Source organism: Oryza glaberrima, chromosome 5 (assembly GCF_000147395.1).
Source record: "Oryza glaberrima chromosome 5, OglaRS2, whole genome shotgun sequence".
NCBI classification, from domain to species: domain Eukaryota; kingdom Viridiplantae; phylum Streptophyta; class Magnoliopsida; order Poales; family Poaceae; genus Oryza; species Oryza glaberrima.
The window spans coordinates 5,816,475-5,843,029 of record NC_068330.1 but is presented as its reverse complement, the minus strand read 5'-3'; the positions used below and the strand labels follow the sequence as shown (position 1 = coordinate 5,843,029).

Genomic DNA, 26,555 nt, shown 5'->3' with positions numbered 1-26,555 from the left:
CATGGCGGATTTGCAAAAACACCAAACCATTGCCATTGCTTCCTTCAAAAATGGCTCCTCCACACCTCCATTTCCTCCTCGTCTCTCACCCATTAACGACATGGGCTCTCCACGTTCAGCCATGGCCGCCGTGAACATACACTAATCCGGCCGTCGCCTCCACCAGCTGCCGGTGGCGGCGCCGCCGGGCGCCGGTGTCAAGATGCCGGAGAAGGGCACCGTGGTGATGAGCCGGTACGAGCTCGGCCGCTCGCTGGGGCACGGCACGTTCTCCAAGGTGTACCAGGCCAGGAGCCTCGTGTCCGGCGAGACCGTCGCCGTGAAGGTGATCGACAAGGAGAAGGCGCTGCGCGCCGGCGCCGGCATGGTCGACCAGATCGAGCGCGAGGTCGCCATCATGCGGCTCGTCGGCCGCCACCCCAACGTGGTCCGCCTCCACGAGGTGATGGCCAGCAGGAGCAAGATCTACTTCGTCATGGAGCTCGTCCGCGGCGGCGAGCTCCTCGCCAGGCTGGTCGCCGGCGGCGGCCGCCTCGGGGAGGACGCGGCGAGGAGGTACTTCCACCAGCTCGTCGCCGCCGTCGACTTCTGCCACAGCCGCGGCGTCTACCACCGCGACCTCAAGCCGGAGAACCTCCTCGTCGACGACGACGGCAGCGGCGGCGGCGGCAACCTCAAGGTCACCGACTTCGGGCTCAGCGCGCTCAGCGCGTCGCGGCGGCACGACGGCCTCCTCCACACGACGTGCGGCACGCCGTCGTACGTCGCGCCGGAGATCATCGGCGACAAGGGCTACGACGGGGCCACCGCCGACGTCTGGTCCTGCGGCGTCATCCTCTTCCTCCTCCTCGCCGGCTACCTCCCGTTCTTCGATTCCAACCTCATGGAGATGTACAAGAAGATCACCAATGGCGAGTTCAAGGTCCCCGACTGGTTCACCCCCGACGCACGCAGCCTCATCTCCAGACTCCTCGACCCAAACCCTACAACTCGCATCACCATCGACGAGCTCGTCAAGCATCCATGGTTCAAGAAGGGACACACCAAGCGGCCGGCAAGCTCGAACACCATGAAACTCAACGAGGAGGAGAAACCAGCGAACGCCGCCATGAACATGAAGCCGGCGAGCTTGAACGCGTTCGACATCATCTCGCTCTCGCAGGGATTCGACCTGTCAGGGATGTTCTGCTGCCATGGCCACAGCAGCAGGACGCAGGATCAGCTGTTCGTCACCGGGAAGCCGGCGACGGCGATCGTGTCGAGGCTGGAGGAGATCGCGGAGACGGAGCACTTCACGGTGAAGAAGAAGCAGAAGAAGAGGCAAGAAGAGGACGGGATGGCGGTGAAGCTGCAGGGGTGGAAGGAAGGGAGGAAAGGGCAGCTCGCCATTGACGCCGAGATCTTCGAGGTTTCGCCGTCGTGCTACGTCGTCGAGGTGAAGAAGACGGCCGGCGACACGCTGGAGTACCAGGCGTTCTGCAACAGAGACCTCAGGCCGTCGCTGAACGACATCTGCTGGACCTCGCCGGCGACAGCAGCGTCGGAGAAGAACCAGCTGCCGGCAGTGTCGGAGGTGTCGCCACTGAGTAGTCCTCGGAATTGATGTGACAGATTATCTAGGTGCAGTGGCAGATATTGATCATCAGATATGTGCTGTTTCCCTTGTTGTTTCCTTTGCTTTGAATTGTTGTTTTGATTTTTTTTTTTATTCTTGTTTGTGTTTCATAATGATCTTGGGGGTAGTGGTCTGGTATTTCCAAGTTCAAGATGAATTTCAATTATTGTTTTTTTCTGTTCTTTTGTTGTGTGGTGGACTGGTGGTTTAGTGTTGATTGTTGGACATAGGTGATAGAATGTGTTCTCCTTTTGCTTAAATTGCATGGTCCATTTGTAAGGTAAATTAATGGCATCACACCACCATAATATCCAATTTATGAATGTTTTAGAAATCTCTTTTTTTAAGTCTTCTTGAGTTTTTTTATTGTATTTTTGGGAAATTCTCGATCTCAAATGTTGAAAACAGTATATGGGTTGTTGACTTGTTGGTCCCCTACAAGGAAAATTGGTAAACAGACACAATAGGCCCAACAAATTGACGGCCCAACTGTTTACGCAGCTCCCTGCTTTTCTGGATGCCGTGTACTCTTCTCTGAATATGCTGCCCCTCTGAATGCTACGATCTTGACTTCAAGTTTCTGAATGCTAAGTACTAGCTTATAATTATATGGTACCTAGGATAGTAAATTTGAGTTTCCGAATAAATCGTGTTTCATTTATAGTTTATATAAATGAAGAGAGAAAACAATAGATTGCTTTGAGCTGAAAATTACACAACCGATTTGGCTATCGGACGCATGACTGCTGTATTTGTTTTCGCGTACAAGTACTAGGTTAGCAAAACACAGATCCATTCCACTGGTCGGACATATTTGTCACATGCGATCTTTTGTGGCCATTGCCATGTAGACAAATGTCCGATTCCAATAAGAACACATTGGCTTCCAATAGAAACAATTGCTGAAGATCATTTGAGAGATTTTGGAAATCTGTATAAAATATGGTCCCATTTAATTCAATGGCGCAAGCAGGAAGTATCCCCCCTCATGGCTGAGTCCCAGCCAACAAAAATAAAGTATGTCCACCCCAAAAAAATCGCCCCAGTTACAACAAATGATTCGATTATTGTAAAAGACACAATAGTACCACCACGGCAACATTTAAGCTAGGATAACTTGGTTTAAACTTTTGTCTACCAAAACCAACTACCGATAGTGTAAGCAGCTGGAACGTTATTATCTCCACTCGAGCAAATGATAACTCCGCATATTAACCTCCAACTGAAGACCTTATATTCCAATCTGCTTCTCGAACTTCTGGATTTGATTCAAGAATATCCATGTCATCTGCACAAAATACCACTCAGTGAGGATGCATGTGGAGAACTAGAGACAAAAGGTGGTACAAGTACAGTGCAAAGATGTGCTTAAACATTACCATCACATGGGGAGCAATCCTGACACAGTACACAGGGAAGCCAGTGTAGAACTTGAATGGGCCACCGCTCTTGAAGGTCTTCATGGCACAGTCCAAAGAACCGGTGTACGGGTACTTCCCACTGGCATCAGGTTGCATCTTCTGGATTTGTGTCTTCACATAGTCAAAAGGCAGACTGCAGGCCGATGCAAAGAACCCAGAAACAGCACTGGCTCCTGTAAAAGAAGTTGTAATATTTCATATGAAAACTTTGTCCTGAGCATAGAAGAAGGGCAGCAGGCATGTGCTTACATAAATTTGATAGTAATGTGCAATATTGAAAGATTATATTTTACTCAACTACAGCAAAGTCTTAATGCATGTAAAGCAAAAGCTATGCACCATAACAAAATAGGTGAAAATTTTCTACAAGTTTAGCAAAGAAAAACAATAAAGTATTCAATGCTGTAATCTTACCAAGTACAGTCGAAACTTCTCCAGCACCAAGTTTGTCTCTGAATAGCTCAACACTCTGATCATAGGAAGCAAGCATACCCATGTTCAGGGCCATAGCTCTAACCACAGTAGGTCCTGCTCCCTTCCAAAGGGCAAGGACACCTTCATCAGCAATAATACGGTAGAGCGCATGGAAAGCATTCTTGTAGTTACGGCGTTGTGCAATTGGCAAGGTCGAATCAGCTTGCATCCTAATGAGTGCCAAATCAGCAGGGCTACCAACACATGCTCCAATAGCTCCAGCAGTAAGGCCAATAAAAGCTTTCTGAACTAAAGGCAATGGCTTTCCATCATTCTTTTCAATTGCTTTGTTTGTCAGAACCCTGAATTAGATAATCAAATATCAAGTTCCAACCTAAATATTGACAACCATCTAAATCAGAATAAATACTTAGAATCATGAAGCAATAAACTCAACTAATCCAGCTTTATGATGATCAAATTTCTCTACACAGTAAAATGGAACAACCGCAGGAGAACAATAAAGAAAAAGATGAAATGTTCCTTAAAACTCCAAAATAGCAAATGATACATCAGGCCAAGTGTACTACAAAATAATTCTGCTAATAGCATGATTAAGGCTGTGTTTGGAACTCCAAGTTCCCAACCCCTCCCTCGTTTTCCGCGCGCACGTTTTTCAAACTGCTAAACGGTGCATTTTTTGTAAAAAGTTTATATATGAAAGTTATTTAAAAAAATCGAATTAATCCATTTTTTTAAAAAAGTTAACTAATAACTAATTAATCACGCGCTAATGGACCGCTCCGTTTTCCGTGCGGGGAGATTGGGTTCCCATCCCTACTATCCGAACACAGCCTAATCACTCTTAAAAAAATCCCAGAAAATAAAGAATAATGATATCCCCGGTAACCTAATTTTCCTCAAAGTTATCAAGCAAAACAGCATTGGCACATTTCTTTCAGTTACTCATCAGCAAGACAGCAACAGATAGCAATCAGCATAGTTTATGCACATGTTTGGCTCTCTTGCCCAGTGAAGCAGGCCCATTCATCATTGTTAGGTAATGATATAGTTTCGTAGACCTAAAAAGGCTTTGTTTTGCTTCCAGTAACAGGACGTGTCACATCAGATATCATGCACACACATAACTAAATTTTGAGTTCCTGGTACAGTACAAAAGGTGAGAAGAACTGGCACTCTTAAACTTGAAACAAATATGGTCATCGAATTAATATGACTTCCCCTAAGGAATGTAGCAGAAAGATCCTAGCTGGTAACTACAAGATTCGAGTCATGTTTTCAAATTGTCAACCTAATCGCGATTAGTCATCCTAGTCGGTAATAAGGCGACTCAATTATAACCACAATTTGTCGTAAAGCCATCCAATTAGTATTAATCGTCCTAGTAGGTACCGAGGAGACTAGACGCGAGTTTCCAATTTGAAATCATTGATTCTGACCATTATGAGAATAATACAACAAAAGCAGTAACCATTTAAAATATTTCTGCCCATGGAAAACAAGTGATCTATACAAACCTGAAGGATCCAAGACGAGCAGTAGTATATGTCGCCTGCCTTAGTAAACCAGCTGACAAACCCTGCGAATGAGGTGCTGAAGAACTTCAACAACATATCAATCCAAGACTAACAACCGAACATGGTGTAACAAGTGCAAAATAGTGAATCCTTGTTGGTTCAAGCTAAAATGCTAACATCGTATATTGAGACATTTCAAGGTTAAACAAGGATCAAATCATTATTGATACGAACAATATATACTGGATAACAATGTCCAAGTTGGACCCAGTAAAATCTCATAGTAACCTAACATAACCAGCATTGAGAACACACATTACAATGTTTGAAAATGAATCTAAAGCACCTTCAGTAGAACGAACCTTGTAAAAGGAACCAATACCCTCATTAGCAAGCATGTTCTTTGTGACCTGAGCTGCAGATCCCTCTCCCAGCTGGATCTTCACCTGAAATCAAAATAAAAGGAAGAATTATGTACAGGAAGCTCACGTGCTAAATAAAGTAGGTACCAACCATAAACCAAGCCATCAGCACATTGATAGTGATGGCTACTAGCCAATTCCCATGTTCCAACAGATCTTGCTGACATTTTTTCCCCATTTTGTGCTACTAATCGATAACAGATCACGAAAAGGAATAGCAAGGAATGCATCTTCTCCGCCCACCAGACTAAAAAATTAGCACGTTTGCATGCCGCTGCACAAATGTAGAGCCATACACTAAATCTGCTACTGCTACAATTTTCACAGATTAAATGTTAATGGATCATCTCAGGATCGACCAATTAGGCAATTTACTACACAATCCACTGACAAATTTACCTAAGATGGCGATATGAAATACCTCAAGAAAGCACAGCGAACAGCGAGCAACACCAAACTGGCACGGCTCTACTACAATCCGCATCACGTAAAACCCAAACTCCACGGATCTAATAGATCGTGGCGACCGAACTCCATCCGAGACAATAATTAGCTAACGGAAATGAGTTCCCAAGCATCCGCGCGGATGCCATCGACAAATTGCAACAGATCTAAAGCGATCCACACCCAGCCACCCCTACAAGCGAGCTCCACTGCACCACTCGAACCCACGCATCATCAGATCCAACCCACTCCTACGCAGCTACCCACCAGATCCCCCTCCATTACAACGGATCCAAGCCCTCCACCCCGAGCAAGCAACCCGACCCACCCCAAAACCCCGATCCCGTCGCCAACCTCAGACCCTAGGGAGGAGGAGGAAGCACAGCGTCCGGTACCTTGACCATGTCGATGGGCTGGATGACGCAGGTGGCGAGCATCCCGGAGGCCCCGCCGTTGACGAAGGGCTTCACCGTCTTCCAGACCCCCGTGGCGGCCGCCGCCGTCTGCTGCTGCTGCTGCTGCTTCGCGTCCGCCATCTCCCCGCTCCTCCTCCGGCTACCGGCTTCCTCCTCCTCCTCCTACTCCTACTCCTCGGTGGCGGCGGAGGCGGCGGCGGCGGCGATAAAAGCGAGGAAGGCGAGGAGGAGTGGACGACGGGCGCCTAGATCGCTGCCTGCCGTTGCGCTTTATTAACGCCGACGCGCATTAAAAAAAATTATAAAAGAAATTACAAAAAATGTTATTTCCTGTGAAATTGAAGAAAAAAGAGTGTTCCCGTGCTGCGGCGTCTCCTCGTGGGTGACGACGATGGTGGACTGGGCGGGTGGACCCGCTCTACGGATGGGTGGGGATGGTTGAGTGACTGACAGGTGGGCCCGTGGGTGAGGTGTTGTGAACTTGTGAGAGGGGTGGTGTATGGAGGGCTACGTTCATGGAGGAATTGGGAGGTTGGAGTGTGGGGACCAGCTATGGTGGGCGGGTGTGGGGCCCAGTGCGTGGGGCACGCCCCAAACTTGAGGCTGCGGTGGGAAGAGGAGGAAGGCCACGTCACCGGACGGCGGCGGGGGAGGGGGGATTTGCTGCCGTCGCCGTCGGAGTGTCGTTGCCGCCGCAGTTACGACTCGGAAATTAAAATTTGGGATTAAAATATTGCTTATTTTTAATTGTGGATTTCAGTTATTGTTAAATTAAAATTTAAAATAAAAAATAAAATGAATTCTAAAATTTAAAATAAATAAGAGTTCAACTAGGAATATAATTTATAAATAGCTAAAATTTATAATTAAAAAATAAAAACTATTGAAAGAAGTGACCATCTAAAACACGATCAATAAAATTCGAAATAATAAATAAAATAAATTTATAAAATAGAAGAATAATTATAAGAGTTCATGTAGGAATACAATTTATATAAATAAAAAATATAGGAATGAAAAATATGAAATTTTCAAAAAAAAAAACATCTAGAACAGTAATGACAAATGGCAATAAAAGATGGGAGAAGGTAATGAAGCAGGGTAGTGGTGATTGATGGAACATCTAAAAACTATAAACAGAATCCCAAATTGAATCCCTATGATGATTAAGAGGAGGAACGACGAGCATGCCATTAAGCAGTACCAGTCACGACAATTGGTGGAACTTCTGGAAAGTAAAAAAATAAACCCCAATGATAATAATGTTGGACTTTTACAATCTCAAAAGCAATAAAGAGCGGAAGCAGCGGGCAAGCTGTAGAGGAGTATAATAACGAAGCCACTAATGATTTTACTAGACTTATAGAGAGTAAAATAATAAACCCAAACGATAATTATGTTTAATTTTTAAAATCACAATGACAATAAATAGATAAGGCAGCGGATGGACCGTAGCGGACTATAGTGATAGTGTTTGACGAGACTTCTAAAAATTATAAAAACAAAACCCACCAGAAACTAATGAATTATACTATGCATGTAACCAATGAGGACTAAGATAGTTGAGACTATAAATATGACCATCTCTTTTGGAAAGAAAAACAACATACCGAAATGTGTAACACTTTTGGATAGAGTGAATAAATTGACCCTTTTGATAAAATTATAAATAAGTTCTAAAAGTTTTTCTATAGCAGACCTAAAGCATACTCCATCCGTCCCATAATATAAGAGATTTTGGGTGGATGTGACACATCCTAGTACGATGAATCTGGACAGACGTACTAGGATGTGTCACATCCACCCAAAATCCCTTATATTATGGAACGGAGGGAATACAAAAGGTTTTGTTAAATACAACCTTAGAGCATGTCTAACAGTTCTATGTCCATTTGCCTAAGGATTGGAGTTCTCTTCCCCCCATAAAATTCGGTCCTCACAAGTTGGGAGCCACTCTTGTCCCAAAATCCTCACTCGTAGCTACTTCCCTTGCACTGAGCGGAGAGGAGAGGAATTGCGCTCCACCCACAGGAGATAGCCCAAAGTGTGGAAAGGGAGGTTGGCCCTCTTCTTTATTATTATTTAGGGCTCAAATTAGAGTATATTTGGGGAAGAATAATATTTCCATGTCTTAAATTCTCCTTATTAGAAAAGAGATTTAGGAGATTGAGTTTATGTGAACTGTTGGACATGCTTACGCGGACAGCAGATCATCTTACATGGGCACATTGCTATTTATCCTTTAAAACAATAGTATCGATTGACATGTAGAGAGAGAAATGAAGATTTGGCTGGCTAATGTTTATCTTTTGAACGAAAAGAGAGGATAGGAAAAGGTCATATTTTGTGCATTGTTGTCTCCCAACGTTGGGGTTAACATATTTGGTTGACTTGGTAACTATATATGACTACACAGAGGCTAACCATCATAACTACAAAAAGTTTCGAATCTTCAAATATAAAATATTTCGCACTTTATAAAGAAAAGATGCTTTTTTTATTGTAACAGTTCCTTTAAACTCCTTTCATTCCTAAGACTTTTTATTCTTTGGCTCATGCATTACATTGCAAAAGTGAAATGGACATTCGGATATTCTTTGGCTGAAGCATCACTTTCCCTAAAGATGTCTTTACTAACAAGAACCCGGGATAAAGGCAAAATAATTTTACACAACTTGCAAACACACAAATACTCTTCCAAACGGTTTAATAACCGCGTTGACCACTCTGACATCCTAACCCAATTAAAATATTGTCTACGTGACCTATGAGTGCCATGTGCACTTGATTAATACCACCTTGATAGTTAAATAAGAGTGAAATCAACTTATAAGACATTGTTCGTTATGAAGAATGAAAGTGTAAGTGGGGTGCTACATATAAGTGGTGCACGGTTATGAATGGCAAAGGAACCATCAATGTCAAGGAATAAAGAAAACCTTACATATAGCTTGATAACATTAGACAACCATGCAAAATTTCAATAAGGAGCTCTACTTCATTTGATTTTGAGATATGAAATTGCCAAATTGCAGAGAAATTTTTTTTAGGAAAGTGCTTTTTTCAACATTAGTTAATTTCATATTTCACAAACAAAGTCAAGTTTGCTTTTGAGATTTTGTATAGTAGCTTGATAACATTAGACAACCATGCAAAACTTCAATAAGGAGCTCTACTTCATTTGATTGTGAGATATGAAATTGCCAAATTGCAGAGAATTTTTTTTAGGAAAGTGTTTTTTTCAACATTAGTTAATTTCATATTTCACAAACAAAGTCAAGTTTGCTTTTGAGATTTTGTATAGTTGCACAATATAATGTGAATTTTTTTTTAGAAACTTTGAGTTTTATGGTTTTCACCTAAGTTGTGGTTTGCAACCAAAGGTTTCTTATCGACTCGAGATCATAAACCATTCGGTAAACTAGTCAAGGTCAAACTGGATTTTAAATTTTTGATGGTCAAATTTCACTGTTAGTCAAGGTTTTCAAACAGTTTCCGCGAATACCGGAAACGAAGGCGGTTCGGTTACCCCCTTTGCACTACATGTGTTTGCCATGACAATTAAATTGATACTGTTCATTGTTCCAAGGTCATTGCACCAGGTGTCCTTGATCCAACATAAATTTTGTTGGACCATGGTGAACTTCGCATTGGAATAGCACGACCACAAGTGTATTTTTGCCGTCCTTTTTCCAACCAAATACGTGCAAACATGCGTCGATAGCCACAGTACACGTACTTAAGTACTGAGTGAGGTACATAATTGATAGTTTGGTGCAGTGACCACCGACCACAGAAGTAGAGTTCTTAACGGAATCCACCTCAGAAACTTTGCTTAATATCCCGGTCACCTCGCACAAAACCAAACTTCATTGGCATTGCCGTGCAAGCAATATATGGATGAGACAAACTGACATTAGCTACCGGCTATTCATGTCATCAATGTCCAACCGATCCAAACAGCTGAAGCTCTGCTAAAAATGAACATTAGCCTGCATGCTTAAAATCTCAAAAGAAACATAGATTTGAAACTTCGAGCCTAGCTCACTAACACGCCAGCCCCTATAAATTATGATGATTACCGGTATCGGAAATCTTAGCAGCACATCACAAAGTTCGCCCATATACAACAATTTTCAGTTCCAAATCTAAGTTAAGACCTTTAACAAAAGTTGGTCATGCAGGCAGCTAGGCATCAGAGTTTCATATAGCTCTTTGAGGTCTATGTCTATTCATAACTTACAAATTTCATGGACTCACCTATAGAAGACAAGGATATTGCGTAAAGGCAATAAAAATGAATACATATAACACAAAGCGAAAACTAGCACCTACACAGGTCCAATCTAATCTCAAGATGTTGCTTCAGAGACCAGAAACTTCCGTCGCTTGTAGTGCCGCTCTGTTTTTGCTTCATCACCCCCGCCATCATCTTTCTGCAAGCACTTGTCGTCAGGTATATCTTCTATGTAGGTGCTATCAGGCAGAGGTCTTTTGGCATCAGATGCTGTGTTATCCGAAATTGCTTCACCCTTCACGCTACATGTGCTATCTTCGTGTGGCATCTCAGCATCAGTTATGCTGGTTGTTGCATTGTCTTCGCAGGGAACTGTCTCAGCTGTTGCAGAGTTATCGTGAGCTTCTTGGCCATCTGCACGAGTTTCATCTGTTCCGTTTCTGCTATCACCTACCATTAAATTGTCAATGTTTCTATCTTCCATTTCACAGGAAATTGAAGTGGTTATACCATTGCCGTTATTTCCTTCTTTCAACTCAGATGAAACATTATGCTCATTATCATTGATTTTGTCGGCACTTGCACTAGTTTCATTCACATTATATGGAGTTGCATCTTCTACCACTGTATGATCCACAAGAGTACCTTCACATTTAATGTCCTCAGCTTCAACAATATTCCTATTTAAAGATTGCTTAGCAGCATCTTTGTTGATATCACCTAATGCAATATAATCTATGTCCTTAGAATGATCACAATTCCGAACCTCAGCTTCACCTGCAGTCCTTTCTGGTTCTGCATCAAGTTCAGTGTCACTTTTGCTGCCGCCAAGCATCATGACAGATTCTACGATATCTTCTGAGGTTCGATTGTGCTCCTCATTTTCTTTGGTGTTCTTGTCTAACGAACGTTCCTCGCTAGCCATTAAGTCAGCATTATTGGAGATCGAACATAACTTGGAGTCCATACTGTCATGCATCTCAGCTCCAGCTTGGATGGAAATATCCTGGTTATTATCCAGAGAATCCAGCAAAGGCTCCTTATGACTATTCGGATCTTTCACAACACCAGCTGATCCCTTGGCTGTCTCAGCCTCTTCTGAGTCGCATGATCTCAAATCAAGATGATTGTAAGAATCTGCAGGAGGTGACTCATTTTTCTCATCATGATTTGACAAGCAGACGATGGCATCCTTGTTTGCAGACGATACCTAACAATAATAAAATACAAGAACAACAAATTTGACAGCACTGTATTACTAAACAAGCTTGACAAAAGTAATAACTGCCAGTCTATTAAAACGAGAAGCCAATAGATAAAAATATACCTCCAACTTATGTGGGTTGTGTACAGAAACAGGTGGGCCGTTTTCATCAGAATCATTGAAACATGTTGATATGGATGGTTGCTGTGTTTCAAGAATGGTGCCAACTGAATCAGGTTCACCATCAGTGCACATCTGAGCAGGGAGCTCTTTAGCTTGTTCTCGCTCAGCATTCTCACTCATTTGTTCTAGCTCAGCGTTCTCACTCCCATGTGTTTTATCCAGCTGCTCACTACAGCAGACTAGTTTGGGAAAATCTTGAGAAGGCTCTTTCAACAGCTTATGGATTAATTTTCGAATCAATGAACGCTTGAGAGAAGCTTCAGCAGGTGGAAACCAATCATCACTAAGCTGAAAAGTACATCAAGAGTGAAAACATAAGAGGACTATATCATCAAATCAAAACTAATGATAGACCATATGGTAAAAAAAGAATTATTATTAGCTTTTCCAGAATACTGTATTGTAGGTTACCAAAGCAAAAAAAAAGTGTAGAGGGTTGAGTTGAAATGCAGACCAAAACCAAAGTTGGACTCTAAAATGCTATGAGATATAAAAATAACAAAACACAGAACTTGGAGCTCCAACTGAAGAGGATGTAAAGGTGGAATGGGATGCACTACAAAAGGATGATTTTTTAAAGTTTGGCTCAAATCCTGAGATATAAAAATAACAAAACCCATGTCCATCCAGATGATTTAATTAGGAATTGCACAACCCAAAATGGCACAATTTCAGAATATTAGAAATCCCGCTTTAAATTGAACCGACACAATTCCCCATTTGTAACTTTCAACTGGTGCGTATAAACCGCTATTTCTACTTTTCATAATTGACTACTGGTAAATACAACTTAGCCCAATGTCATATAAAGCCTAAATTTTGGTAAGAAGCAATATATCTGTACAATGTAGAATTCTCACATAAGCTATTATAGTAGGAATTCATTTGCACTAACTGATTCAAAAGTACAAGTTGAAACTTGCTAAAATGCAAACTTTAGCAGTCAAGGTAGTAATGATTAATTCGCACCAAATTCAAATCATAGCTATTTCACTTCGTCAAACAGAGATGCAGGTTAACTGGAATAAAATCATTTACATTAGTTTATTTTTCATTAGAGGACAAACTATTGAAGTTTCAAACTCAGTGCAAAATGTTCACGATAGCAAAAACTCTTCGCATTCATTGAAATAATAACTAGGATCATAGGAAAAACAACTGATCACTCAAGGTAACAGTGTTACGGCTCAAGGTTAAACAAGACATGTTACCAACAAAAATAACAAACGAACATAATTTCATTAAACAACTATGAAAATGAAGTTAGATTAGAGAGCTCACATAGTTAGCGAACGAGTCAATCTTCAAAGGATTGAAGCTTCTCGGAGTATCCGTCAAAAAGAGTTCCACGTAATGGAGTAAGAACAAGCCACAATCAAATGAATTATCCTGCTGAGGGAGCTGGACCACGAAAGGAACACAACTATATTACAATCCAAAAAAATCACTCAAGTATGCTAGAAGCTTAAAACAATTATATTTCATTTTTCTCAGATGATACTTTTGCTCATATTGTCAGCCTGTCAAGCGGATGTGCATAAATTGTTCAATGTTTTAGGGCCTATTGAATCCATCTGCCTTCCAAGAAAGATCTAATAGCCAGGTAAATCATAGAAATTGTTGAATAAGTGCTAATTTCAGTGAAGCTAAGGGCCTAAAACCTATTAGATCAATTTATATTTTGTTTGTGCCAAGTTTGACCCATCAGTTGGGTTGCCCAATCAGCAAAGGGTCGCCGACTAGGATGAAAATGTGAACTCTCAGCAAAATTTGGGTGGCACACCAAGTGCGTACCAAATATGGTCAACATACAGAATATTGACAAGCAAATTCAGTAAACATACAGGATTTTTTTAATTATTTTACATCTTGAACTTTTTATGCAGTTAAGACTTTGGCTGAACCTTTTGCACAAATATACAAAGGGGATACTAATATCAATCCTCTTAATAATCCACATGGCAAATGGCAACACAATTCTAACATCATTGATCTACAAGAATTTACAGGACAATTTCAAATCAAATATTTAGATTCAAAATATTGTAACCGGGCCACCGGTTACTCTGACTCCAGTTACTAGCCAGAAAATGCAGCTGGAAGAAATTAACAAAATTTGGAGTATTCAGGCAGGTTTGTTCCTGTACCAGTCATGGGCCAGTTACCACCAGGTTTTCGTACACTGATTATGTATCACCGAAAGAATAGGCTTTCCTTCAGTTCCTGACCCCTTCAACCATTGCATTCCACCAAACATAAAATGGTTTTCGGAACTTAGGACAGAAAGACACCAACCATTAAGGTCCTTTAGAACATAGTGGAAAAGGGTGGACCGGTCATTTAGCCAGTGGTGCCCTCAGTTCACTGGTTCAGTGGTATGACCAATGGACCATGCAGTTCAACTGTGGTTCATGAAAGATTGTGTTAATAACTTAGGGCCTGTTTGGTAGAACTTCAACTCCTAAATTTAGCTCCAGGAGTTGAGTCTGGAGTGGAGTTGTGGAGCAGCCTAAACCCAGCTGCACCTCTCTAGTTCATTTTGTGAGAGCGCTTCACCCAGCTCCGCTCCCATTTTAGGTGAAGCTAAAACTGTTTGGTTGAGCTCCAGCTCCAGGAGAGGTGTTGGAGCCGTGCCAAACAGGCACTTAGGGCTTGTTTGGTACAGCTCCAACTCCTAAATATAACTCCAGGAGTTGAACTCTGGAGTGGAGTTGTGGAGCTGCCTAAACCCAGCTCCACAACTCTAGTACATTTTGTAAGAGAGCTCCACCCAACTCCACTCCCAGTTTTGGTGGAGCTGAAACTGTTTGGCTGAGCTCCAGCTCCAGGAGGGGTGGAGCTGGAGCTGGAGCTGTGCCAAACAGGCCCTTAATATATAGGAGATGCATTCTAGTTTGCAATAAGAAAGTTGCCCAGATGGCTCATGCAGCCAATCTTCGCCATGGCAATCTGAATTCAATCCCTCACCTTGCCCACCTATACATAGCTTTCGAATTTTTACATGATATATGATGTGGCCCCTAAGATGAGTAGTTTGGGCCTTTGTTTGGTTCTGGTTCGCCACAGTTCCAACAATAACCTATAACCATATGGTTCACTTGTTTCACCAGCTCAAATGCATGGAGCTGAACCAATTCAGAAGGACCCTAGTTCTGAATTTCTTTTTCCAGTTTAATAGTGGCCCAGTGAAGTTTTCTGTATTATGTTTCAGACTAATTCAATGCATATGAAGCTGGTACCATAAAATATAAGACAGCATGCACAAACCTCGAGGGAGATAAACCTCAAGTTTAAGAACTTGTCCGAACAATCTGATGCTGATTCAGGATGCCTTTCCTTCCATTCTTCCCATAAATAACTGCACAATAAAGAATCGAACATCATAAATGATTCTTTGCACCAGATATTGACCACAAAGGAGTGATTCTGAATCACCTAACATGACTAATACAGGAAGACTGAACATTTTCAGTTACTACCTCTAATCCAAAATATGCATCATTTATAACATGGGCATGGACATGGTCTTCAATACAAACCATCAACCATTATCATTTCAAGTTATATATGACCAACATGGAGTGTCTACAGTAGATCCCTATGTTGCAAGGATACCGATTGTAACACCCAGGGCCCGAAAACGATTCTAGGGTGAACTCAATTTGTTTAACCACACTACTCTGTGCACTGTTGCTATTTTGTCCTCGCTTCATGCAAAAGGTTCAAACAAGTGTTACTTGAGCTCGGGTTCCCATCGTTATAAACTAGGCAAGCTCCACTCATACTAGGAAGGTGGTACTAAACATTGCTAGTCGCTTGCTTGCTACTCCCTCCATTCCATAATGTAAGGCGCGCACGCATTTCAACATTCAACTTTAAAAACATTTGACTAATGATTAGTATAATATAAATTGAATTTCATTTGCTGAAAATATTGTCATTGGATTGGTATTTCAATATACTTTCATATATGGTTATAATTTTGTTGCTACCAACTTTATAGTGTATGAGAAATTATAAGTCAAAGATTAGTTTTGAAGACCGTGCCAAGTTTGACCATGCCTTACATTATAGAATAGAGGAAGTATCTACTACTCCCTCCGTCCAATAATATAGCAACCTAGGATCAGATGAGACATTTCATAGTACTCCCTCCATCTACTTTTGATAGTCATATTTTATCTTGACACACAGACCAAGGATAAGTAATTTTACTTATCATCCATTTAAACATGCTACTAGTTATTCCTCGTAAACAAGAGATTCATTAATATTTACATTTCTCAATGCCCATATAGCCAATCATGTGTGGAAGAATGGAGAGTCACGCATTAAATTCGAGAAAATCATTAAGATGATAGGTTGTTGGATTGAAATATGCCTATCAAAAATAAAATTTTCAGATTTGGAAATATGACTATCAAAAGTAGATGGAGGGAGTACAATCTAGACAGCATCCGGTCCTAGGTTGCTATATTATGGGATGAAGGGAGTATTGTTTGGCTAGAACAGGCCCAAGGCCACAAGCAACTCATTTACCTTGGTCTTCTCTTTCTTTTTTCTCTTCAACTATTTTGGTGCATCGCAAGGCTATATATATTTAAATGATAATTAAAGTATGTATGTGATGCTCCTCATTCCTCAAGCTTTCGTTAATGATGAATGACTGAACAATATCCCTCCCACATTAAGGTTAAACATGCTGAGTCCAAGCTTGATGCAGATAATGCTTTCTAGAACTCGAGAGTGCTATGAAGAACTTGAATTTAAGCATCATTGGAGCTAAAAAGAGAGATGAATCAAACAAAATCACAGGTGGCATGGGGAGTTGGCTACGGCCTAGATTAAGAGTAAAAAGCTCATCTAAGGTAACTGGTGGTAGCTAGTTGCAGCATGGATCGAGGAAAAGTTGAGACACACAATATGTGTAGTTGGTGGCTGCACTAAAGGGGAGGATCTTTGTTGAGTTGTGTAGGGCTAAGCCCCACATCTGTCAAATGTGTGCCAAAAGATGTGCCAAATAATAAAATTACTTATTTTCACTATACTATGTAATATGCCCGTGCATTTGCAACAGAGCCATAGATGGAAATAGGCTGCATGGGCCCACAGGCCTGGGTTGTGCTTGGGGTGTGGATCCATCTAGCTGGCTTTTTGAACCACCGGTTTGGTTTTTCTGGTTTTCTCGGAGGTGGTGGTTCGCAAAGCACGGGACATGAGGAAAGGGGCGGATGAACGACTCCACTTTTAAGTAGTAAGAGATAATTAAACAATACTCCTCAAAACCTAATGGCAACGTACCAGTGCCATTCAGCACTGGTGCAGAACTTCACCTAAGCCCTTAGGTGGTTCCAGGGATTTCCAGCTGTGCTGATTGTCTAGTAATTCAGAAAACCAGTTGCGAAAATAAAGAATGAGTGTAATAACAGTCGCTAATATTTGTGTGAACAGGGTCAATTCCAAGTTTCCAACCACAGTATTCAGCAAAAAGGTTCTGAGTATATGTCAGTAGCCTGCCACAACTTCATACAGAACTACTAACAAAAGGGACAGCTTTCTAGTATGAAACTACAAGAAAGAAAGAAATCTAGCTGATTCTCGGAACAGTGTGATTTTTTCAAACATTGATGCAAGGAAAATATCAGCATATTTACTCTGCCCCAACCCTCAAGAGAAAATTAAACCACTACGTGAATTGAGCATACCTTTGGATGATATCCTTCAGTCCACTATGACTTCCCTTGAGAGAATCCATGTGTAGTATACACGGAATCTTTGCAGAGATATTTGTGTCACCATCTGAAGCAAAGAAATAGGAAATTAAAATAACTTACTCAAAGGTGACAAAAGTACTATTTCAGTTTCAATTCAAGTTCATGCCTTTAAATGTCTCCACTTCTCCAGGATAACAAATGACAATTAAGCTCCAATGCAAGCTGCAATGCAGAAACATTATTAGTAGTGCACTAAGGTTATCACTGCATCAACAGAACTTTCATCGTCATGTGTCTTACTTGAAGTTTACTGGAATAAACAGAAACTCCTTCGCGAATATGTTTATTTTACGAGTCCACTTGCGTACACGTAGGAAAGCTGCTCTACCTTCTGGAGCTCTCCCTTGATCTTTGTCAAGATCAGCCAGCTTGCGAAAAAAGAAGCTATTAAAGAAGTGATACCTGTGCTTCTCAGCGGGTTCAATTCTTGTGCTCAAGTGCCTGCGAGTGAGGATTTAAATATTAAATGTAATTTATGACAAGAGAACAATTCTGCAGCAAATCTAAAAATCAAAGATCAAGAACTGTGGTTGCATTCCTATTGATAGAATTTCAAATCGAACTAATATATCAGATAGCATAAAAAAAATCAACCTACTTGACATAAAAGTCAATTATTGTATCGTTGACAAATGTTTCAGGTAGCAGCAGCTCAACATCTCTTTTGCTAATGGAAACAGCATCATGATCTCCTTTGGGATAGATAACATCTTCAAATTCTTCAGTGCTGATGCAGTGAAAACAAATAGTGAGCCTCAGAGTTTACAGACTTTAGGACTAATAATACCAGAGGCAGAAAATGCGCTTTTCCTCAAATGAGAAAAAATGCAGACACCTCTGTTCTACAGGAAAGAGAACCACAGATAGTAAAATCAATTTCAGGTACTACAAAAAAATGTTTGAAATCAGGAACTCATGATAGAAAAAAGAATGAAGTGTGCTGGGAATTTATCAACAAAAACGCTTTCATATGAGCACTGAAGATGAACCTGTAGCATTGATATTAAGATTGTTCATCTGTAAACAACAGAAAACAGACCGAGAATAAACGTGTGTAAAATACTCACTCAGAAAAGTATTGCTTAGGGAAAAACAAACTGGGTTCAATGTTCCAATTCTCTGATGCAAAATCACCCCTGAAAATACATGAAGTTACATAAGCTTTTTGTTATAGCAATGATAAAAATAACACAACTGAAAATCGGAATTACTTTAACAATACAGAGCAAACTTCACAATAAGAATGTGATGGATATAGGTACACCACAATTATTCAACTGCAACGGTCAGCATAAAGTGAATTAGATGTAAATGTTCCCTCAAAATGCAAAATAATATTATCTGTCATAATATATGCTCATATTTAAGACTTGATATCCATACCCCAACCCAGAACTAATGAAATAATATATACCAAAATACATATTGCATAGCATCTCAGAGTTTGTGGCATACCTATTCTGAAAAGTCGTTTATAACAGAACTCTTACCACAAAATTATAAACAACTTAAATTATTATTTCATCAATTCTAATCCCTCCATCCCGAAATAATTCAACCTAGGATAGGATGTGACCTATCCTAGAACAACGAATCTGGAACCCAAGTAGAACCTAGCAACCTGGCAAACACAGGCTAAAATACGGGCAGGCACTTGGTATGACCAGTATTTGTTCTGAGCTAAGAAGTTCAGAGTTAACACCCCTGATAGTCAGTATTATCCTTGCAATCATGAATAGCACGGAAAATATCAAAAATGAATGTGTCCAACTTAATGATGCATCATTATGAGGTTATTAGCAGCTCTATGTTGTAGTGAAAATCATGAATTGATGAAAATGCATATGAACAACCCATGCACACACAAACCAAACCATCAGTAGAAAGCTTACGATGGAATACTGTTCCATATTTCTTGGTATCTTGATGCAAGATGCCAAATGTTTTGCTGTTTCCTTGGCCACTGTGAATCAATAAGACAAAACTGTATTCTACCATGACCTACAGGATAACAAGACAAGAAAATTAGTCTGTAACAAACATGAAGGAATATCTAAATCCGAAGTTCAAAAATTATCATCCATGTTACCTATGTATTCTTGCATGCATCTGTTAGCAAAGTGGATAGTTTCTAAACGGTGCTAAATTAGAGTCTAGTTTACTACATGCAACCGAAACAAGATGGTAAGCTGAAACAAAATCTCACAACATAAAATAAGCAAGACTTCATAAAATTATTCTTGCTTAGAAAGATATTAAGAGAAAACACCAAACATACTGTTCTTAGTCATGTCAGGCTAGTTAATAATAGGGGTGTGCAAAGAAAAAAATAAAACCTCACCAAACAAATGGAAATTGTTATGCATTAAAATTATAAATATTGTACTATTTCTCAATGATGGTATTGTGTTTCCACTTTCTAGTGAATATAAGTCCTGGAACCTACATTTTCTACAAAATAGAGAAGAAATTTTACATTTAGCTCTAGTCTTGCCGTCTTGTAAGTCATTAAAACTGCATTAAAGCAAAATCAACCAAACAAACAAAATATTTAAGTATTTTGGTAATGCTTGTATTTTCAGAAAAAACTGAAAAACAAAATCAGAGGTCTAAATCGGCAACCAATAAACCAACAGAGTCAGTGCTATTTCATGCCTAACATGCATCGCAGTCACATATGAACCAGTAAATTTCATTAGCTTCAGAGCATAAGGAAAAGAATATCAAATCTGAAATATAATATCTTGACCACAAGCACAATAAAAAAATTGCATACTAGAATTTCCAGTTTCTGTGCCGGATCCAACATGGAGAGTTATTAAGACAGATCCAACCTGATTAGAAATAAACCAGTATTAAGCTATATAAAATAACGGGAGGCAATAATAACTAAATAAACAAACTGCTTACACTTTGTGCCCATTTACAATCAATGCAGGTAATATCAGAAATTTTCCAATATTGAGCTGCCATCTCATCATTTTCACAAGAATCCCAGTATTCGATCTTGAATCCGTCTGCTGAGAAAGTTAAGCGAGGTTCCACATGCGAAGTTGTGCTGCACATCACATACTCTGGACTAAGTACAACTGGCCCTTCCTTATCAACCTGTAATTGAAGAATGTTAGGGGCAATGAAGTTCTTAAAAGTCAGGACTCTGACCAACATTTTCAGTCCATCATATTATCAAAAAATAAAATGCGACAAAGATCAAAAGGTAATATTAAAAAGAAGAGTAAATTTCACAAAACTACATGTTTTATGGTTCAAGTTGCAGAAAACCACACACATTTTGACACTTGGCACTTAAGTACATATATTTTGGTAGTTTAGTTTCACAAAACCACACTATCGATGAATGGATTCACCCGTGAGATGACGTGGTTCTTCCATCTAGGATGGGGACGTGGCATCCTGTTAATTTTGTGTGATGGCTGGTAATAGGATGCCATGTCCTCGTCCTATGTGAAACAACCACATCATCTCGCGAGTGAATCCATTCATTGATAGTGTGGTTTTGTGAAACTACACGACCAAAATATATGTACTTAAATGCCAAGTGTCAAAGTATATGTGGTTTTCTGCAACTTAGACCACAAAACATGTAGTTTTATGAAATTTACTCTAAAAAGAAAGAAGCATCTGAAGAACTTAAAAGTTTGGAGTATTCTTCAAGGAAAGAGAGGGCATTCTATTATCTTGCTATGGTGTGGACAATGCATAGGATATAATCTATACTCTTTTAAAAGGGAGTACTGGTGGTAGTGAGTGGTGAATCTACCACCACCCCATCACCAACTCCCATCTTTTTTGGAAGAGAAAACGATAGTGTGGGACCAAAGGTTCCACATGTCACTAAAAAATATATGCAGAAACTAAGAGATAATATATGCAGAAAATAATGGTAATAATGGGTTAATGATAAATTTTCTTTAATTAAAATTTCGTTGCAACGCACGGACAATATGCTAGTAATAAAAAAACAAGATGATACAAGTGTAGCCTGAACATGTCGTCTAAGAAAATTATCACAATATATAACTCGGTGCATATGACCATAAATGAGACAGCAAGATATAGCATTCCGCCCAATTCCAACAATTCAGGTAGTTCAATCTAAGTTAAAGTAACTAGCTTGTTTGTAAGCAAAACATCAACACTTGAACCATGCCAATGTGAGGAAGCAGTAAATGGAACTATAAAACATTAGTGCTACGGCAAATTGGTTTTTCCTGGTAAATTGTTGTAAACATATTTCGCAGCTTAAGTGCTAACAATTATACAATTGCTTCAATCTTACTGAAGAACTAAAACTGAATTAATCAATATCAACTATAACCATACATTTAAAATTAAATACATTATCGATACATACCATTTCACCCAAAACATTGTAAATATGCTCCAAGTTTTGCTCAGCTAAATCTGAAATTACACAACAATTATTACCAGGATGCACACAGTACAAAGCAAAAAAAAGAAGAAGGGTTGGCCATATCACCAGGCATATCATAATTGGATGTTGAAGAAGTTTCAGGGCTAGATGGCAAGCTTTCTTCCTCAGAATCAGGTACTATCCCCTGATAAATAATAACAATATTGCAGTAGTAGAAAAGGAATAACTAGTTGTATAAATACATTAGCATTAAAAATGCATACTTGTGATTGCAGCTCAAAGGGTTGCATACAGCCAAAACCAACTTCCTCCATAGGTTGAATTCCTGCCATCATCTTTGTATGTTGGTAATCATCTACGCATGCATTAGCATTGTTATGATCACTGTGCATTGTTGAAGCTGACATTACTGCATCCAACTTGTTTGTTTCATGTGAAGAACCCTGGTTCATTTTTAGACATTCAGTTGCATACAATTCGTCACCCCCATCTGTTTGATGCAATCCAACACATAACAAACCGTTAACCTCAGGCTGATTCATCTGTAACCTGACAGCATACAACACAGTGAAAAGAATATGAGAAATTATGTGCTAGATGATCGCCACCAGCTGAGCTTATATTATCTCATTGACTGCTAAATCAAATACATTAGGAGAAGAGGTCCGAGAAGTAAAATGCGCATTAACAAGGAGGGTATTACTAAAAAACAATATGGTTATAGCGCAAAAACAATTGTAAATCATTAAACCAGTAAACCTCAATGATGTCACAAACTAACACACAGAATGACATGTTATGTAAAAGGGTAGAGAATAGTGAGGGCTGAGAGGGATTCAGTTTCTGTAAACATCACAATTTCTTAGCAATAAATATATAAAAATTGGAAACCTGCAAAGAATAATTAAAAAAAATTACAGATGATTCACAGTTTGATTTTCTTCACTGTAACTTACTTACTTACTTATATATATATATATATATATAACCCACATTTTAATTGTTTGCTCCTGTTCACAAGAGAGAGAAAAACCGAGATGGCTACTTTTCTACTGACTGTGTTAAGAATAGCCCGTGGTGTGGCTTCTAACTCACAGTCCTCCCTCTTGTTCCCTTAGATCTGTATCTAGCGCCCACCGCTGAGAGAGATGGCATGCCTCACTTTTGACTTTTGAGAGAGTGTTGTTGCACTTTGTAAACATGAATAGAAGTAATAAAGTTTCAATGTACTTTGAGAGATCTGTAATTTAAGTTTGCTCGGGGGCTACACGGTGCTCAGACTGGCGGCAGCAACAAACGACTTTAGCGCGTTGCGCAGTCAAACCGGAACAACAACACCGCTCAGAACGGAGGTCTTCGAGCAGTTAGACCGGTGGATCTACTCCGGTCAGACTGATCACTATCGATTCGAGGGTACTTTTTAATTCCACTAAAAGTTCTAGTTTTGGGGTACTTCAACCATTTACCCTCCCTCTGATAAGCTTATTTCTCATTGTTCAATCCTACACAACCTCCTCATGTGGTTACTGAGCCTATTAAGAGGGAGGCTGATGCATTGTCTAACTTCCATGTCACGCCCGGAATTTCTATCCAAAATTCCAAACGCTTACATGTGTGTGAAACCTCGTCCAGGAATCAGCCGGGGCACACAATAACAAATTGATAATAGAGTACAATTATTACTCTAATTAATAAGCGAATAAAATGTCATTACAGAGGTAGATAGTTCCTCTCAATCAATAAAGATCTAAGCAGCGGAAAATAAGATAAACGGCGCAGACGACTCCACTCCACAGGCAGCTTGACCAAGGCTACACCTAATCCTCCACACCATCAGCATCACTTTAGAACTCCTCCTCTGATGAATGATGGTAAGGTGAGTATACGACATACTCAGCAAGCCACGCAGCAAATATGCAAGTGCACTTTTCTCAAAACTCAACTCTCTCTAAAGTCGATACCGAGAGGCCGCACCCTCTCTCTCTATTTATACCCGAGTTAATTAGTCTAAAGCCACGAACCAAACTCATGCAAAAAGTCATAATACCCTAGGACACCTTCCCATACAAGTAACAAACTTTACAAACTCCAATTGTACCAAATCTGGACTCCTTTCAAATTCGACTCCAGATCCCATATGCACTTAATATGTCCATTGTATACCATATGGAATATTAGCCAACCATGTGCATTGACCTTTAGCCTAAGCATCTCACATGATATCTTGATTGTCCGAATGTCATCTTCTCTCAAGTTGACTCCCGATCCATCAGCTGCCATCTTTGGGGAAAAGGTGGAGAGGAGAAAGTAGTGATACAGAGGAATAGAAGAGGAGGACCCTGGCGTCGGTATTGGTCCGTGGAGCAATGGTGCTGAATATCACAACTATCATGGTTTATTATTATTATTATTAACTTTTTTTTTACTTTGGGTTAGGATGCACAATTGCACAGGACAAGTATAAAGAGTAGTATACACATTGTGATGAATGTTAAAGAGCACAAAATATCCAGCACCAGAGTTGTACATTTCAATGTCTAGTACAATGTTGAAGCAAAAGTTATAGTATAGTAGTGTTGTTTCTCTGGACAATTTACTTTTTACATAAAAAGTTAACAAATCATGTATTCAAATTGTTGTTGAAGAAGTCACCAAAACTATCATGTTGATAAGGAACTTTGCATACTCTCTCTTCAGTACAGTTGCTATGAGCCACACACATATTAACATTCAACTGCAATACGAAATCATTTAATAAAAGGGGAATTGGTCAATCAATAAGTGCGCAGATTGCACATACTTCCAGAAGAGCAATTACCAGTAAACAAAATTTTCGTTGAAGACGTCGCTAACCACCCCCATGCAATACTGGTATTTAGTGGCTAAAGGCATTTCAGACAAAACTTTAGCTGAAATTGTCCTTAGGGTATGTTCTGGGTATGAAAAGGTATCTGGAATTTGAAATTTCTAGTTCCAATTCAGTGCTAATTCGACTAGAATCAAAACTGGCAGTGATTCCGTTTCTATGATTTGGTCTATCGAGAGATGCTAGCTGAACAAAAGAAAAAAACACAATTTGGCGACAATTCAAACTGAGATACAGAATTTACAGGGACGGACCTAACATGGGGCATCAAGGTTCAGTTGAACCCCAATATTTTTGGGTAACAAACAAACTGTTATTAGTACTTGAGGTTAAGGCAAACAGTAAAGCTTCCACATCCATCAGAGAAGCTAATGTTAACACAAATTCGAGCACCGTAGAGTGCGTACGGGTGCTCGTCGGCGAGCATGCGGCGGAGCAAGCAGCCGGACTCGCGAGGGGACTCGGGAGCCGAGGCCGAGGGGACCGGGGAGATCGACTAGGGCGAAACGCAACTGAGTCACTCAGAAGCTGCCAATTACGCTGGAGGGGTGTCCGCGGGGGGTTGAGCGCCACACGGCGGCGAGGCGAGGCGAGGCGAGCGGCCGTCGTTAGGACGGAGGGGTGGCTGGCCTCGCCGGAGCAGCGGAATTGGGAAGATAAGGAGGTAGGGTTGCGGCGGGAATTAGGGCTTACCACGCGACGTGGAGAGGGGCGAAGCGGATCTCGCGGCGGCGGGCGGCGATGGGAGGGAGGGAGGGAGGGCGGAGGAGACGGCCGCCGGCTCCCCGCCTCCGGCGGTTCGGCGGCGCCGGAGCCGGAGCGGGCGGGCGGGAGGGGCGGCGGCTTCCGAGAAGGCACGGGGAGGAGTCGTGGAGTCGCGGTCGGGGGGAGAGAGAATTCCGAGTAAGTCGATCTACTCACTTCTTCCTTTCCCTTTTTTTTAAAAAAAAAAATATTAAGGCCTCCCCGCGCAATTACTGCCGCGACCCACCGCCCTTCACGATTTCTGTCATATTTTTTTCGGCTACTCGATTATTATTGTCGTAGGTTTATTTATTTCACCAAGGGTGTGTTACACCAAAATTAGAAGTTTAAATTGGAACGTTGTGAAGGAAAAGTTGAAAGTTTATGTGTGTAGAAAAGTTTTGATGTGATGGAAAAATTAAAAGTTTAAAGAAAAAGTTTGGAACTAAACTCGGCCCAATTTAAAAATAGGGGTAATTATAAAATTGAGTAAATTGCATCGGCGGTACACGAACTTGTTAGGTAGGTGCAATCTAGTGTATGAACTTGTAAAATGCTCGTTTTGGTACATGAACTTATCTTGCACATGCGAACTAAGGTCAAAAGGATATTACATGACTAATTTTGTTGATTTAGGTGCTGATTAGGATACTACATAAACATATATATGAGAAGGTTGCTACTATACTGTTACATATATACTTGTTCAATAAAAAGATAGAATGAGATATAGTGATTGTAGAGAAAAATATAAAATACCGAGCAATGATACATGGGTTAGAAACATATAAAATTCATGATAAAGTAGAGAACAAATTTATAAATATAAAATGTTTTATGCAAACTCACTATACGTCTGCACGCCATATCCTAATCAACAT

The 26,555-nt window shown here is 40.5% G+C and overlaps 3 protein-coding genes across 3 annotated transcripts; 1 reads left to right on the top strand and 2 right to left on the bottom strand.

Annotated features, from left to right (window-relative positions):
• Positions 1-9: 9 nt before the first annotated feature.
• Positions 10-1,947, top strand: LOC127773496 (CBL-interacting protein kinase 20). Its single transcript, XM_052299580.1, has one exon. The coding sequence runs from the start codon at positions 203-205 to the stop codon at positions 1,601-1,603; it is 1,401 nt and encodes a 466-aa protein (XP_052155540.1). The 5' UTR covers positions 10-202; the 3' UTR covers positions 1,604-1,947.
• Positions 1,948-2,545: 598 nt separating this feature from the next.
• LOC127773497 (mitochondrial dicarboxylate/tricarboxylate transporter DTC-like) lies at positions 2,546-6,549 on the bottom strand. The gene is made up of 6 exons (XM_052299582.1): positions 6,250-6,549; positions 5,351-5,434; positions 4,989-5,050; positions 3,451-3,812; positions 2,995-3,209; positions 2,546-2,903 (listed from the first exon to the last, which is right to left on the bottom strand). Exons 1-6 carry the CDS (start codon positions 6,388-6,390, stop codon positions 2,847-2,849), a joined length of 921 nt encoding a protein of 306 aa, XP_052155542.1. The 5' UTR covers positions 6,391-6,549; the 3' UTR covers positions 2,546-2,846.
• A 3,721-nt stretch (positions 6,550-10,270) lies between these two features.
• On the bottom strand, positions 10,271-25,705 carry LOC127773281 (probable ubiquitin-like-specific protease 2B). The gene is made up of 17 exons (XM_052299321.1): positions 25,624-25,705; positions 22,592-22,613; positions 22,328-22,507; positions 22,170-22,248; positions 22,044-22,093; positions 20,579-20,776; positions 20,445-20,502; positions 19,561-19,669; positions 18,736-18,804; positions 18,267-18,395; positions 17,909-18,109; positions 17,775-17,830; positions 17,600-17,693; positions 15,162-15,252; positions 13,176-13,295; positions 11,835-12,182; positions 10,271-11,717 (listed from the first exon to the last, which is right to left on the bottom strand). Exons 2-17 carry the CDS (start codon positions 22,604-22,606, stop codon positions 10,623-10,625), a joined length of 2,892 nt encoding a protein of 963 aa, XP_052155281.1. The 5' UTR covers positions 22,607-22,613; positions 25,624-25,705; the 3' UTR covers positions 10,271-10,622.
• Between the last annotated feature and the right edge of the window lie 850 nt (positions 25,706-26,555).

Excerpts from the sequence above, each read along its gene's own strand:
- LOC127773496 (XM_052299580.1), top strand. The coding sequence starts at position 203 with ATGCCGGAGAAGGGCACCGTGGTGATGAGCCGGTACGAGCTCGGCCGC.
- LOC127773497 (XM_052299582.1), bottom strand. The coding sequence starts at position 6,390 with ATGGCGGACGCGAAGCAGCAGCAGCAGCAGCAGACGGCGGCGGCCGCC. Across the intron at positions 5,051-5,350 it reads GTATTGGTTCCTTTTACAAG|GGTTTGTCAGCTGGTTTACT; the intron begins GTTCGTTCTACT and ends CCTCATTCGCAG. Across the intron at positions 3,813-4,988 it reads GCTCGTCTTGGATCCTTCAG|GGTTCTGACAAACAAAGCAA; the intron begins GTTTGTATAGAT and ends TATCTAATTCAG.
- LOC127773281 (XM_052299321.1), bottom strand. Across the intron at positions 18,805-19,560 it reads ATATGGAACAGTATTCCATC|GGGTGATTTTGCATCAGAGA; the intron begins GTAAGCTTTCTA and ends ATGTATTTTCAG. Across the intron at positions 17,831-17,908 it reads TTTATTCCAGTAAACTTCAA|CTTGCATTGGAGCTTAATTG; the intron begins GTAAGACACATG and ends TCTGCATTGCAG.